This window comes from Acanthopagrus latus, chromosome 5, assembly GCF_904848185.1.
Source record: "Acanthopagrus latus isolate v.2019 chromosome 5, fAcaLat1.1, whole genome shotgun sequence".
Taxonomy (NCBI): Eukaryota; Metazoa; Chordata; class Actinopteri; order Spariformes; family Sparidae; genus Acanthopagrus; species Acanthopagrus latus.
In genome coordinates this window covers 25,264,812-25,278,732 of record NC_051043.1, presented here as the reverse complement: position 1 = coordinate 25,278,732, position 13,921 = coordinate 25,264,812, and the positions used below count along the sequence as shown (strand labels likewise).

Below are 13,921 nucleotides of genomic sequence, written 5' to 3'. Positions count from 1 at the left end.
TTTGGGCACAATTTGGCATCGTGAGGGTTTTTTTTTTGGTATTTGCGATATAATAGTGATATAAACTGGTTCATGCTGTTTCATTTCAAGGTGAAAATGCTCTTTAAATGTGCAGAATCCTTAGTTATTAACTATTTTTCACCATGAACATGTTAGATCCTTTTTGCGTCATCACACTACAGTACAACAGGTGTTTTTGGCCCATTGTCCACCGTAAAGTTTACTTTTTTGACCCTCCAAGGAAAACACTGACCCAACATTATTTACATTTTCACACTATGTGGAAGCACTTCCCAACACTGTGTATAGATTTAGTTCACATGATTTTAAAACAAGTCATGTTTTGAAATGTTTTAACTTCAGCTGACAAATCGACAGCTGCCGACGAGAAATGATCGAATTTCTACCTTTGTCTGTGATCACAGGAATCATTGCTTTCAACATTACTAAAGTGTCGTAACAGCAACTAAGGGAGAGAAATACTCACTCAGAACATCAGTATTTTAATTTTGTGTTTACAAGGACTTTTATCAGCTGAGTAGAAGATGAAAAGGCAAAGAGGCTGATGATGGAGGGGAGAAGAGGTGGAAGAAAAGGTGGAAGAGTTGAGAATCTGGGGGGGAACTTTAAAGGAGCTGTGCAGAAGTTAAAATTCATCACAAAATGATCAACTCCTCTGATTACTGATGTCAGTGTGTGCCGCTCAGAGAGTTTATGGGTTGGTGATTACTGCTCTCTGCTGGACGACTCGGGGAGGAAATCTATGCATGCATACCGAGAGAGAAGGGAGCATCACCTTCCCCACGTCCCACAATGCAATGTGTAAATGTGTTTATGCAGAACATGTGACAAAGATAACCCCCAACCTTTTACTCTGATGTGATTCATTAGGATTGTAAATTTGGCAGCAAACTCATTTATCACCGTGTTTCTCTCTGCCACGTGCTGAATGGAAATTAAAAAGATCAATGCCTCGGAGTAAGTGGGCATTTTGCACAAAAAGAGAGGCATAAAGGGAAATGAGACTAAAGGAGAAATAAACTGACAAAAAAAAGGAAAACCAAAGCAAGACACGGACAATAGAGAGGATGTAAACGCTGCTCTCTTTCCTCAATGACGGTTGTTTATCTGAAATAAAGGAACAGAGACGACAGAGCGAAAAGAGGGAAAGATAAGACAGGGAAACAAAGAGAAAAGAGAGATGATAGACAATTAAAGTCAAATTATGGGAGCGTGCCAAGTACATTAGCTGCCAATGCTGATAATTAATCATCATTGTGCTGCTTGTCGGCGGGTAATATTCACATCTGTAATTGGGACAAATTGGTAACCAGTGGAGCATTAGAACTTTAGCGTGTGTGTGTGTGTGTGTGTGTGTGTGTGTGCTTTTTACATTCTCATTAACGTGGAGAGGGTAAAATGCAAGTGGAAAATCAAGGATAAACACTGTCGACTTTTCATTCCAGCTAAACATCACAGCAGCAGATTTCACTTAACCAATTAGCACGTCTCTAACGACGGAGGGGAAAACATTCAGTGGAAAGAGAGCAGCTGTGTGCAGCAGCTCAAATAAAACTGTCGACGTGTCTCGTTGTAAAAGCCTGTGTCGTGTACTCGATATAAACCAGTGCATTACTACTGTCGTTCATTGATGCAACGTTGTGTTTCTTGCCTCAGCTTTGGCTGTAGCATCATTAGAGAACAGTGAGGAACAACTTTAACGAATAACTTTGTCCAAAAATTAAAATGCAGTCATTATCTATCTGTTATCTACTAATAAGTTTGAAAAGATGCTATTTAAACTCTTTTTCTAGCCAAAACTCCACTGTTGATAAGCTAAAAAGTGTTTTGATGTGGGTGCACAAGCTTGACCATGTTTAGAGGGTGTAAATAATAATAATAATAATATCTTTAATCAAATTAGTTTGGGATCTCGAGTATACTGGAGACTTAGAATATGCTGGAGGAGCTGTATGGAGACATTTTTGTATCTTTCTATTTAAAGATTTTTCAGGACATTCTGCTTTTTCTCTCATTTCCCACGTGTTTTCCATGACTGTAAATCCAGTCATCTGTGGTCCAGGTTTTCCAGGATGTGTGGTGACCCTGAGAGCAATGATGTGGATGCAGGAGTGAATAAAAAATATAGTAGTAGTAATAAGAGTAGTTGGGGCTGCATGATATGGTCAAACAGTGATGTTCTGATTATTTTGACAGATATTGTGATATAATTTATGATTATTATGGATGATTAAACTTTACATCTCACTTCTCATTGTGACTGAAAAACTAGTTCAGTCACAATGATGTGGCATTTCTCCGAGTCTCTGCCAAACAAACATCTCTTATTACATCTGGGGAACAAGCTTTGGAGGCCAGAGCACCTCTGCAGCATGACAAAATATCATTAAAATACTGTTTTGTGGCACATTTTACCTTTTATAAATGAATTTTGTACTATTAATTGCATGTGATTTGGATATTGCACTTAGTCATATTGTGATTTCGATTAATATATGATTAATTATTTAGTCCAAGTAAAGGAAAAGGTAATAAAAGTAAATAGTGAAGAATATGTAGTAAAAGTGGTAAATGTAATACCTGCAGTAATCATAGTAATATAATGTATAAGTCTAATAATAACAATGAACTGTATGGACAAACCCCTGTCTCGTTGTACGCATGCGCACTTGGCTGTAGAAGTAAATAGAGTGAGAGGCGAGTGAAGTGGGTCGGGGCTTGACAATCTGAGGTTTGACTCAGGTTTGACTCGCGCTCTCGCTTTGAGGATGTAAGGCTGCACCTTACGGACAACGAAGTTTTGTTTCCCTCCACCATGGTTTTTGTGAACAGCTGGTGAAATTAATGAGGACGATCCAGGAGGAATACAGGGATCTGCACAGCCCCACCGCTGGCCCCGTCGGCACGGTAACTTGGTGCAGAGAGGCAGGGCTCTCCTGCTAGCTGCCACACCAGCTAACTCCAGGTAGCGCACAGTGCTAGCTATTAACACCGCTATATTTAGTTTGCAGTTAAAAACTCAACGTTACGTAACGAATGCGTCGCAACCAACGTGCTGCGTGGAAATTATTGTGTTGTTACCGATGGATAAAGTGGTCACTGTGCTGCGGAACTGGTCATGATAAACAAACACGCCTGCTAACCTGGTAGTAGCATGCTACGTTAGCTCGCTCGCTATCAACAATCATAGGTGCTAGCTGATGTTTTCGCTAGTAGGGTAGCTAGCGGCTAATCCCGTGTGAAGCGCGCTGTAATGGAAAAAGGAAATTCCGGTTAGACCCTTCAAAATAAGATAGTAAACGCGTTTCAGTTTCAGGAGAAAATTGGTGACTGCTTTTAAAGCACATTGTTGGTAAAGTACTTCTGTGTAAGATATATGAATAAATGTATAGCTGCAGAATGAATGTATAAATACAGCATTCTTTCAAATTGAAGTCAAGTCTATAGGTTACATGCGCAGCAAATATTGAGAAATGAATTGATGATTCAGGTTATGAATGGTTATGTTTTAAAGTGACAGAAATAAGAAAGTAAACCAATTATAAACAGTCATTTGTTTCAGCTTTAATATTGTATAATAAATGCTATGCAAGACGGCGTGTGTGTATTTGCCCGTGTGATTGGTTATGTTTTTGCGTTTTATTTTGAAGACGACGTCGCCGTACTTCCGGTTAATTCTAACCGTTAGCGGTAGCTTCGCGCAGCTTCCCTGAATTAACTGCAGCCAGAGTGGCGCCGCTAGCTTGCTGAGAGGAGACGAGCGACCACAACTTCTTAAACTTTATATCCACCCTCGCATAAACCACGTTCTTGTTTTTCCTAAACTCAACTAGAGGTGTAACAAATGCTGCTTCGTCATGTCATTTGGTCGTTGGCGAGCTAGTGTTAGCATTAAACCGCTAACAACTTGGTTAGCTTGAGGTTTACACTTCACTGTGGTTCATGCCTTGTGCTAACCACCGGGACTTAACACATAATAATTATGTGGTTATGGTTTTTTTTTTGTTTTGTTTTTTGTTTGCTTGGTGGTTAATGTGGATTAGCTCAGCATTAAGGTACAGCACAATACCAACATGGTGTTACCTGACAGCTGCTCTACTGAGAATAACAAAACAGGTAGACACAGCTTGTTTTTCTACGTTCAGCTGTCAGATTTTAGACACCTCAAGCTTCAGCTGAGACTATGTCATCTAATACCACATACAATGAACACATGTCTAAATCATTTATCTTGCATGAAGATTAAGATTATATCCGTCAAAGTTGTATCAACACCTTTCATCAACAACCTGCGTCTTATCCTCTCTATTCAGATCTGAAGATCAAGATCATCTCCGCTCCAGCTCTCTGATTATGTGAAACTGTGCCAACAACATACATCCTCTCAGAAAGTGCAGCCAGAGACAGAAGTCAAGATGTCCATCACCAACACACCCACCAGCAACGACGCCTGTCTGAGCATCGTGCACAGCCTGATGTGTCACAGACAGGGTGGCGAGAGCGAGACGTTCGCCAAGCGAGCCATCGAGAGCCTGGTGAAAAAGCTGAAGGAGAAAAAAGATGAGCTCGACTCCCTCATCACGGCCATCACCACCAACGGGGCCCATCCCAGCAAGTGTGTGACCATTCAGAGGACGCTTGATGGACGGCTGCAGGTAGATGATGCTGTTTTCTGGATCATTAATTCAATGCAGACAGCTTTTGAGAAGCTCAGGCCATAAATCCATCTGTTCATGGCTTGAAATTATTCTTGTAGCCTGTTTCACCTTTTCATTCAGCTGCTATTTCATTCGAAGAGAACCATCATATACTACTAGAACCATCATGTTTCTCAGGACAGATTAGTTTTTACCTTACGTTTGTAATAAAATGCCATAAAAATGAAATAATCTCCCAGGCTTCAAGGAGGTATCTTCAGTCTTCATCATCAGTTTACTATCATACATTGCAAAGAAAAGCAGCAAATCCTCACATTTGAGAGGCTGAACCTAAACACGCGTCTCATTGTTTCAGCTCTAACAGTGTCCAAAATATGAGATGAATCACCTGCCAATCTAAACATTGCAAGCTGTGATGATAAAACTGAATAATTATTAATTCAGCAGCCTACATCTGTCAATATTTTCTTGTTCTTTCACCACATCACTTAACAGTAACAGTATAACATTAATATTGTATTATAAAAATCGTATCCAGTTATTAGCAAATCAACAAAACTCTTGTTTTTCCAATTCCGATTTATACTGCAGCTCTTTGAATAATTAAATACTAAATACGCGAGAGGTTTGATGTTAATTAGATGTTTACATGTTATTTTGTGTTCACCAATCGTAGCACACCCCTGACCTTGAATAAAAATCAGTCAGGACCTTTGAGTGATATGTTTGGAAACCTGTGGTCTTGTCAGATCTTGCCATTCACAAGGCAATGAGAAAACAATTTGCATTCCAAGCATCACTGACCTCAGCTGTAAAGACAGTGAGTTTACAAATGAATCACCTCATGTATTCTCTCTCTGCTCTGTGTTGTTGCTCCCAGGTGGCTGGACGTAAAGGATTCCCTCATGTCATCTATGCCCGGCTGTGGCGGTGGCCCGATCTGCATAAGAACGAACTGAAGCACGTCAAATACTGCCAGTTTGCCTTCGACCTCAAGTGTGACAATGTGTGTGTCAACCCCTATCACTACGAGAGGGTGGTGTCTCCTGGCATAGGTGAGTAACGGGGGCGAGTTTTCTTCGAGGGTTTAAAAAAAATTGATGACAAAATACAAACCGGAGCCTCATACCATCTTTACACCAAAGTTAGTGTGTATATGGAGGATTTCTTAAATCAGTGGACCAGTTTCCTCTTTGTTTTATGTCTGTTTTTTATCTTGTGTGTCGTGTTTGTAATCGCATTGGTCAGGTGTTAGTGGGCGTTTTTTATGTCCAGTGTGAAAGGTCTGTCAGCAACCAAACATAACTATACCAAGTTTAGTGTCAGTGTTTCAGTTCTCTGTTTGTTATCATGTACTGCTCTTTAAATACCTTACAGTCATTCTTCCATGCCATTTGTTATAGTTCAACCCACGGGGATTTTTATTATAATGTAGATAAGAAGTTTGCATTGTCAGTAACCTGTTTCCCCTTTTTTATCCTTTCCCTCGGTCCACAGACTTATCAGGACTGACACTGACCAGTTCTGGCCCCAGCTCAGCACTGATGGTTAAGGATGAGTATGATTTTGACGGACCGCAGAGCCTGCCCTCTATTGAGGGAGGCCACTCGATCCAGACCATCCAACACCCCCCTTCCGGCAGTCGCCCGGCCCCCTCAGAGTCATTCGCGACCCCAAACCTGCTCCCTCCTGCTGAGGCCTCCACCTCCTCCTCGACGGCGTCCTTCCCTGCCATCGCTGCTGGATCAGGCAGTAAGATATACTTGTGATATATTCTGATGTGTTTGTATGTGTATTTGTACTTAAGACTCTGTAATTGCCAGTTTAAGACTTCTCTCCCTTCTGTGCTCCAGGTGCCAGTTCAACCTGGTCCAGGAATAGCAGCTTCACCCCCAACATCCCCCACCACACCAACGGTCATCTACAGCACCACCCTCCCATGCCACATCCTACACACTACTGTGAGTACAAACTGTTACTGCACCTGTAAATAATAATCCATGGGGGGGAAAAATCACATTTTTTGAGTGTGAATGATCGCTGACATTACTGTCTTTGTCTCTGTCAGGGCCAGTGCATAATGAGCTCGCCTTTCAGCCTCCTATATCCAATCATCCAGGTGAGAACACGCAACATGCTTGTATGTAAAACCTGGATAGATTTCTTGTTCAATTGCATTTTTGTCAGTGTCTGTAGTCTTTTAGTATTTTAACTTCAGTAATGAGTAATGATTATTTAAATAAAATAAAAAATGTCAGTCATTTATCAAATGAAAGTCTTGGACAATAATAGCTAGGCTTTCACAAAATTGGATTATTGTTTTTGTTGTCCTGGGTGCGACAAGAGACAGTTTTCTAAGGTAACTGACATCAGGTCCCTCCATCTGTTTCAGCTCCGGACTACTGGTGCTCCATTGCCTATTTCGAGATGGACGTTCAAGTTGGAGAGACGTTTAAGGTGCCCTCTTCCTGCCCAATCGTGACGGTAGACGGATATGTCGACCCCTCAGGAGGAGACCGGTTCTGTTTGGGCCAGCTCAGCAATGTACATCGCACTGAGGCTATTGAGAGAGCAAGGTAAGTGACCCAATTAATTAATTAATTTACTGCTAGTCTACTTTCTGAAGCAAAGGTATTTGTAACAACAAAGGACAGAATCATAGAGCTCTTATTTTTTTTTAAAGGATCAGGTTTCATGTGACATCCCTCTTGTTGGTGGTGTCTTTAAATTGATGATTTAAAAAAATCAAAATAATCAAAAATACTAAGGGAAAATGCACTTCCATGTCTGTCTGTTTTGTTTTGAGTGTTTACATTTATATATTTAAGACTTGAGAGCATCAGATCAGCATCCATACTATCAACACATCACATCAGAGGTGCGTGTATATTTACACGTAAAAATCACACTCAGGGCTTCCTTACACTTGGTTCCTTTTATTAAAATTGTATTTTTATTTTATTATAATGCACCCGGGGAGGAAGGATGTAAAAACATATGGGGCAACTGATTAAAAGTGTGCTGAGTGTAAACAGAGCTCCGCATGACACTGTTTTTACTCCCATTGTTTCCCTGTTTCCTCTCATCTCACAGGCTTCACATCGGCAAAGGGGTTCAGCTGGAGTGTAAGGGCGAGGGAGACGTGTGGGTGCGATGCCTCAGTGACCACGCCGTGTTCGTTCAGAGTTACTACCTGGACAGAGAGGCGGGTCGAGCCCCCGGAGACGCTGTTCACAAAATCTACCCCAGCGCTTACATCAAGGTAGGGACACGGGTCACTGGACTGTAAAAACGAGTTCATCACTCAAGTTTGACATTTCACTGAACATTCTTATTCCTCACGGAAAGTAAAAGCTACAACCATCTGTTTCTGTGCATCACCTCGGGCTTTTTGCTCTGTGTTGACATTGATTTTATACAGTTGTTGTGTGTGGTTCGCAAAAAATGTTTCCCATACTGCCAGAGACTCCTCTCATTAAAGGTAATCATAGAGCGCAGCTCCTACTGAGGTTCTATCTGATTGGCAGCCTGTGGTGCTGACATTTCTCCTGTGCAGGGGAGGTAATTGCTGCTGAATGTACAGTGTTTCATGTCTCGTCTCTCCTGCCAGGTGTTTGACCTTCGTCAGTGCCACAGACAGATGCAACAGCAGGCTGCTACAGCTCAAGCGGCAGCTGCAGCCCAGGCAGCCGCTGTGGCTGGAAATATACCTGGACCTGGATCAGTGGGAGGGATCGCTCCAGCTATCAGTAAGATACTGTTACTGCAAATACAGAAGCACATTTAATTAACTCCTTAAATGTAACCATTTGCTGCTTTTCTTTGTAATCTATGACAGAAAATCTTTAGGTTCTGACGTCTCAGTTGGATCAAACAAACTATTTGGGAAATTGTGATTAAGTGAAGTGTCAGTTAATGGTCAAAATAATCGCTGAATTATTCAGCAATGCCAATGATTTTCTCTGGTCATCTCAGGTCTGTCAGCAGCAGCCGGTATCGGAGTTGACGACCTCCGGAGGCTGTGTATTCTCAGGATGAGTTTCGTTAAGGGCTGGGGGCCCGACTACCCCCGCCAGAGCATCAAGGAGACGCCCTGCTGGATCGAGATCCACCTGCACAGAGCTCTACAGTTACTGGACGAGGTTCTGCACACGATGCCTATAGCAGACCCACAACCTCTGGACTGAGATCTTCATAACTGCAGCATCACACTGCGACATACAGTGGCAATGGAAAGTCTTCCTCTGTGAACTGTTTTGCATGGAGAAGTCAGTGGAGCAGCTGATGAAAAAAATACTTACAGGTGTGTTTGAGGCACCTTTGTGCACTGTGGCCCCTACTTTTACTTTTTACCAAAGCCGTATATTAAAGATATTTCTCTGTATTTTTCATATATGGCTTTGATTTATAATGACTGGAACAATGAACTGTAGGACTAGAAAAAGACATCACATATAATCACACTTTAAACATGCACATAGTTGATCTGCAGATCTCATCAAACTGGAATGTAAACCGACTACTCCGTGTCCCCGGAGTCCATGGCCACCAACTACTGACAGACATTAGATTCACTGAACAGTACGAGGACAACGCTACAGCTGGGGGATGAGAGGTGCTCATATCCAGTGTGTAGCGCTTGTTTTTCTGTTGTGTCAGTTTTCAGTCAAGCTGTTAACACCTGGGACGACGAGCAGCGTCGGTCCACTGTCAGGCTGAAGAGAAAAGCAGCAGCACTCTGTGGAGAATCACTGCTCTACATCGTCAGCCACTCAACAGGGTTAGGGACCACCCCGCTGGAGCCAGTTATACTAAACGTTCACTAATATCACAGGAGAAAGAAATAAAGTGCCCCATGCCTAAATCTGACTCTCAACCTCTGAGCTGAAACAAGGTCAGCTCTAAGGATGTCATAGGTAGGTTAAACTGGCTGTGAGTTTAGTATGTGTCTAATGACAAATGTTGTGGTAAAGGGCACAAATATTTATCATAAACTAGTTGATTATTTACATGCATCTTAGTAGCACTTTGGCTCGAATAGTCTTCATAAAACATTTATTAATGCTTTATTCTGCATGACCATATTCTACAGTTTCAAGGCCGTTAACTAAGGGGCTAACTGAGCTGGGAGAGTAGGATTTCTTGAATATTGCACCTTTTAATGTAAATAAGCAGTAATTAAGAGGTTATTGGCCTGGTAGTTGTAGAATATGATCACGTAGAATAAGGCATTAATAGCTTCATAAGAACTAAAATAACGAGGAAATATGCTGCTAACATACATGCTAACAAACAGCTTGTTAATGGTGAATATGAGTACCCTAGTATAAAATGTTATCACACTCACTCTAATTAAATAAGACTTGGACTAAAGGTGGAGCCCCTGTCAGAGGTCTTGGACCAGACAACAAATGTCATGTAGCCCATGTCACAGCTACATGAGGGGGTTTCCAAATTCTCCAAATCCACAATACGATATAACGTTTGATTTTAAGTCCACAAGTCGATTAAATTACCGATTTAGGGAAAAGTTTCAGCACATCTGGATTTGTAAAGATGTCGTTTAGATTTTCAAAATTCCCCTTGAAAAAGAAAAGGGCTATTTTACAAGAAAAGCTTGAATGTATCTCGGTTTGACAAAAATACCACCCGTCAGCGATTCAACAAGAAACAATAAAAGTCCAAAAGGAGACTGAACATTTTTATGTTGATTTATTCTCCTTTTGATAGATTTCTGATTTAAAATCAAACCCTACGCTACACAAATGCAGTTTTTGTGTGGGTGTTGTGACACACGAGGTTGTAAGTCACTGAAGATACAATTCATCTATTTTCACTGACTTACTGTGATATAAATTTTTTGCTCAGTGAAGTGATCATCACTGGTCTCTCTCCAGCGTGGTCGCCTCTCATCTGTTTCAGGTATGGTTAATGTTTTTTTATTTTTTTTTATTTTTTGAAGAACGCCCTCTTTTATGCTGCCACAAAGGATGAGTCTCGTGCACCTTCTGCCAACGGTTTGCCTTTCTTATGTTCACTTCTCACTGAGAACTGCTTTTGGTTCAATAGGATTGAAACAAGAAAAGCAGAGAAGAGGCAGCAAGTCGGTGTTGGACATCTGACGTGTTGTCACAGTACCATGAACAGGGTTTTTGGCAAACCAAAGTTTGAATTGCTCAGAAACAAACTGTGACTCGAGTGATCATGAGCTGCTGGACTGTGCCCCAGTTAAATTTGGAGCTTTCTTTAATTGACGTTTTAATTGTACCTGTATTCATTTAAATTTTATCAAGTTTTTAGGCCCCACACATACAAATACGACAGTCTTCCCACTCTAGTTTAGAAATATTGTACTAAAATATGGTATGACTTGCAGCCCACTTATATACTACTTAATCCAGGCCTTTTGTGTATAGTTTACTGACAAAGATGAGAGAATTTAAGAGTGTTCCCAGCAATATTGATATATTTTTTCCTGGTTTTATTTTGTTACTTTTATGAATTGATTTGTATTATATTTTTTAGCACTTTACTTTTTTTTTTTCTTCTCATTTTTAATTCAGTAACCTTTTCTTTGAGGTGGTTGTCCTGCAACATGAATATAAGGGAGTGAATAGGTTGGTTTATATTTTCTGTAGGATTGTGAGCAGAGGCAATATTGTGATTCATTTGTACTGAAAACATTTGTAACACTAAGACACATTCTTAAAATCTGCTTTTGCCCTTTCACTCTCTAGACATTTACACACATCTGTAGGGTTTTTCTTTGTGGATGTTCTGAGTTGCGGTAATTTTCTTTTTTTGATTGCAGGTTTCTTTTTCTTTTTTTTTTTCTTTTTAATCCATGTAAATAACTTTTTGTTTTTGAAATGCATGTCAATGTTTGCATGACTTTTATTGGCAGATAGACCCCTTTAACCCTACCCCTCTTTTTTAAAATAGAGTACTTCACTTGACCTGCGTTACACGGGAAAACTGGACTATCTAGAGGAGAGTAGAAAGCAGCTCCAGCTGTATACTGCTGTGTTGTGTTTTATTAATGCAGCATTAAAGGCACACAGAGCTAAACAGGATGTAACTTTAACCAATGTTATTATATAAACTCCTCATCTTGGCTGCTAAAGAAGGCAACATGCCTCTGTAAGCCTACACACAGTAACCCAACAGTTGTTAGTTTGCAGCCTCTCTTTAGAGCAGAAATAGCTGAACATTTCAACTTGCCCAGCCCCGGAGTGTTTCCCTGTGGTATTACTGGCAGCTCTGCAGCTTCAAAGACAGTGTTAGCATGGCTACCGCTAACAAGGCTACTGTCTTAAGCAAAAAACAACTGTAGCAATCCCAATGTGACCTAGAAATCCTGATCTCAGTGCCATTTTTAAAAAAGGCAGAAATAAACACCTGGTTGTATTAATAACACGTATAACACGTAATGAACACGTATTAACAGGGTAACAGACTTTGACACAACACCAGCTTGTTCTTCATCAAGTCAATGTCAATCTGTTCACTCTTATTTCACCTCGGTTTATAACTCTCCCTCTTCACCTTCTTTGCCTCCTCCATCTGCTGGGTTCTTTATCTTTTAGCAGTGTTGTTTCCACAGTTATTCCAGTTGTTAATAATGCCTCTTCCAGTTTGAGTTGCTGTAATGCCTCCTTTTTTTTGCAGAAAAAATCTTGCAAAAGCGATACTGTGTTACTGGTATTTACTCCTGAGTGAGCTAAAGCAAAACAAAAGTTGTCTATTGCCAGTTTAAAGTAAAATGAGTAGAAGCATGATCTTTTTTCCCCCACGTGTTGAAACGGTTGAAGATAATTTGAGTCACAGAAATAATCCCCCCCCCCCCCCACACACACACACACACACACACACACACACGCACACACGTTTTTTGTCATCGCTTACACACATTGATTAGGAGTCCAGATGTTATTCACTCAAACATCTGTTTAGGCTTATTTTTTTCATAGCAGACTGTCATATTTTATTTTTTTTCTTTCTGTACTGTTTTCATGTTTATGTCCAAACAGGAGTGTTATTTTTACGGTGCTGTCTTAGTCGGTTATGCAGACGAATTGGATTTGTTTAAGGGTTTAATTGAAATTTGGCGTTTGTCACAGGAAATGATCCACTCTGCTATCCATTTGCGTTGCCCCCCCCCCCCTTCTCTGTCACATCTTGGATTTATTTCACTTTAATTTTAATACCGTTGTCAAGAAAAGTTTATCCTACATCAGGGATTTCTTCACAGAAATATGCATCCGATTAATTGAAATGCAGGAAACAGAATATTTTCTGATTTATATGTTACTGAAAGAACTGACGCTGAATCCTGTCTGGATAGATAATCTGTTTATATTCTGTTGTGCTTGAAGGTGGACAGATGTTTTTATATAACTTGCAGTTCTTATAGGAGCCTAAAGACACAGCTCAGATGAGTTGATGTTGACTACTATGACAGATTGCAGATATAAATTTTACCTGTATTTCTTATGTGAGAGTCTGTAATTAAACATGGAGTGGTAATCTCTATGTGGTGACCTGTTTATTTTCTCGGCATGTTTACAGGGATGACGTGTGTAGAAATCACCAGACCTGAAGACATTTTTTTTTTCACTGCAGATGTTTTAATCACACAAGTGATTTAAGTTATTTTGGTTGGATGTGGGCGTGTTTGACGTCTCCCTTCACTCTCCTGTCAGTTAGACCTTTATCCTTCACAGAAGACATTTTATGCTGCTGTGAAAAAGTCAAAATGAACGCCGGTGACTCACTGTGATGCCAGCATTGCTCCGCCCACCTACAACCTGTGAGAAAGTCTAATCAACCCCGAGCAAAACCACCTGTGTGGGTGTGCAAGGCGTTGAATGACGGACTTTGCACACAAAAGTCGTAGCCATGCAGTGCGTTCTGCTGTCCACACCTCATCTACAGGATACGATGAGCTGGGACTTTATTGTGAAGGAGCCAGCAATTTAAAAAAAAAACTCAGATTCTAGATTTTTTAAATGGAGAGGCAAACTTTGTATTTTCTTCAAAACATTATATTTTACATGCTGCCTGTAGTTCAGTTCCAAGCTCCTGTCCTCATGGCTGCCACACAAATGTAATATCTGGTGGATAATGGCTGACAAGGTGTGCGTTTATAATCGACGATTGATCATTCAGAACACAAGGCTCGCACTGCCACCCTGTGGTTATTAAAAGAAAACACCCAAGTGGCCAACCAAAGTGTTTCCTCT

The 13,921-nt window shown here is 40.7% G+C and overlaps 1 protein-coding gene across 6 annotated transcripts; it reads left to right on the top strand.

Annotated features, from left to right (window-relative positions):
• The first annotated feature begins 2,695 nt into the window (after positions 1-2,695).
• Positions 2,696-13,211, top strand: LOC119019615 (mothers against decapentaplegic homolog 4). Of its 6 annotated transcripts, XR_005075105.1 has the most exons (12): positions 2,696-2,986; positions 4,335-4,676; positions 5,560-5,734; positions 6,177-6,431; positions 6,533-6,640; positions 6,748-6,798; positions 7,072-7,255; positions 7,773-7,941; positions 8,290-8,428; positions 8,655-9,595; positions 10,548-10,601; positions 10,749-13,211. XR_005075105.1 is itself a non-coding variant. In XM_037098382.1 (10 exons), the coding sequence occupies exons 2-10, from the start codon at positions 4,437-4,439 to the stop codon at positions 8,864-8,866; spliced, it is 1,533 nt and encodes a 510-aa protein (XP_036954277.1). In that variant the 5' UTR covers positions 2,696-2,986; positions 4,335-4,436; the 3' UTR covers positions 8,867-13,211. The 6 variants fall into 6 exon arrangements, 2 of the variants coding, with proteins under 2 accessions (XP_036954277.1, XP_036954278.1); XR_005075106.1 differs by lacking the exon at positions 10,548-10,601 and having other exon boundaries at positions 8,655-8,982; XR_005075103.1 differs by having other exon boundaries at positions 8,655-8,982; positions 9,339-13,211.
• The last annotated feature ends 710 nt before the right edge of the window (positions 13,212-13,921 follow it).

What these genes read in the sequence shown, in the direction of transcription:
- LOC119019615 (XM_037098382.1), top strand. Translation starts at nt 4,437, where the DNA reads ATGTCCATCACCAACACACCCACCAGCAACGACGCCTGTCTGAGCATC. An exon ending in GCCACATCCTACACACTACT is followed by an intron (nt 6,641 to 6,747) that starts GTGAGTACAAAC and finishes TGTCTCTGTCAG; the next exon opens with GGCCAGTGCATAATGAGCTC. An exon ending in TCCTATATCCAATCATCCAG is followed by an intron (nt 6,799 to 7,071) that starts GTGAGAACACGC and finishes CATCTGTTTCAG; the next exon opens with CTCCGGACTACTGGTGCTCC.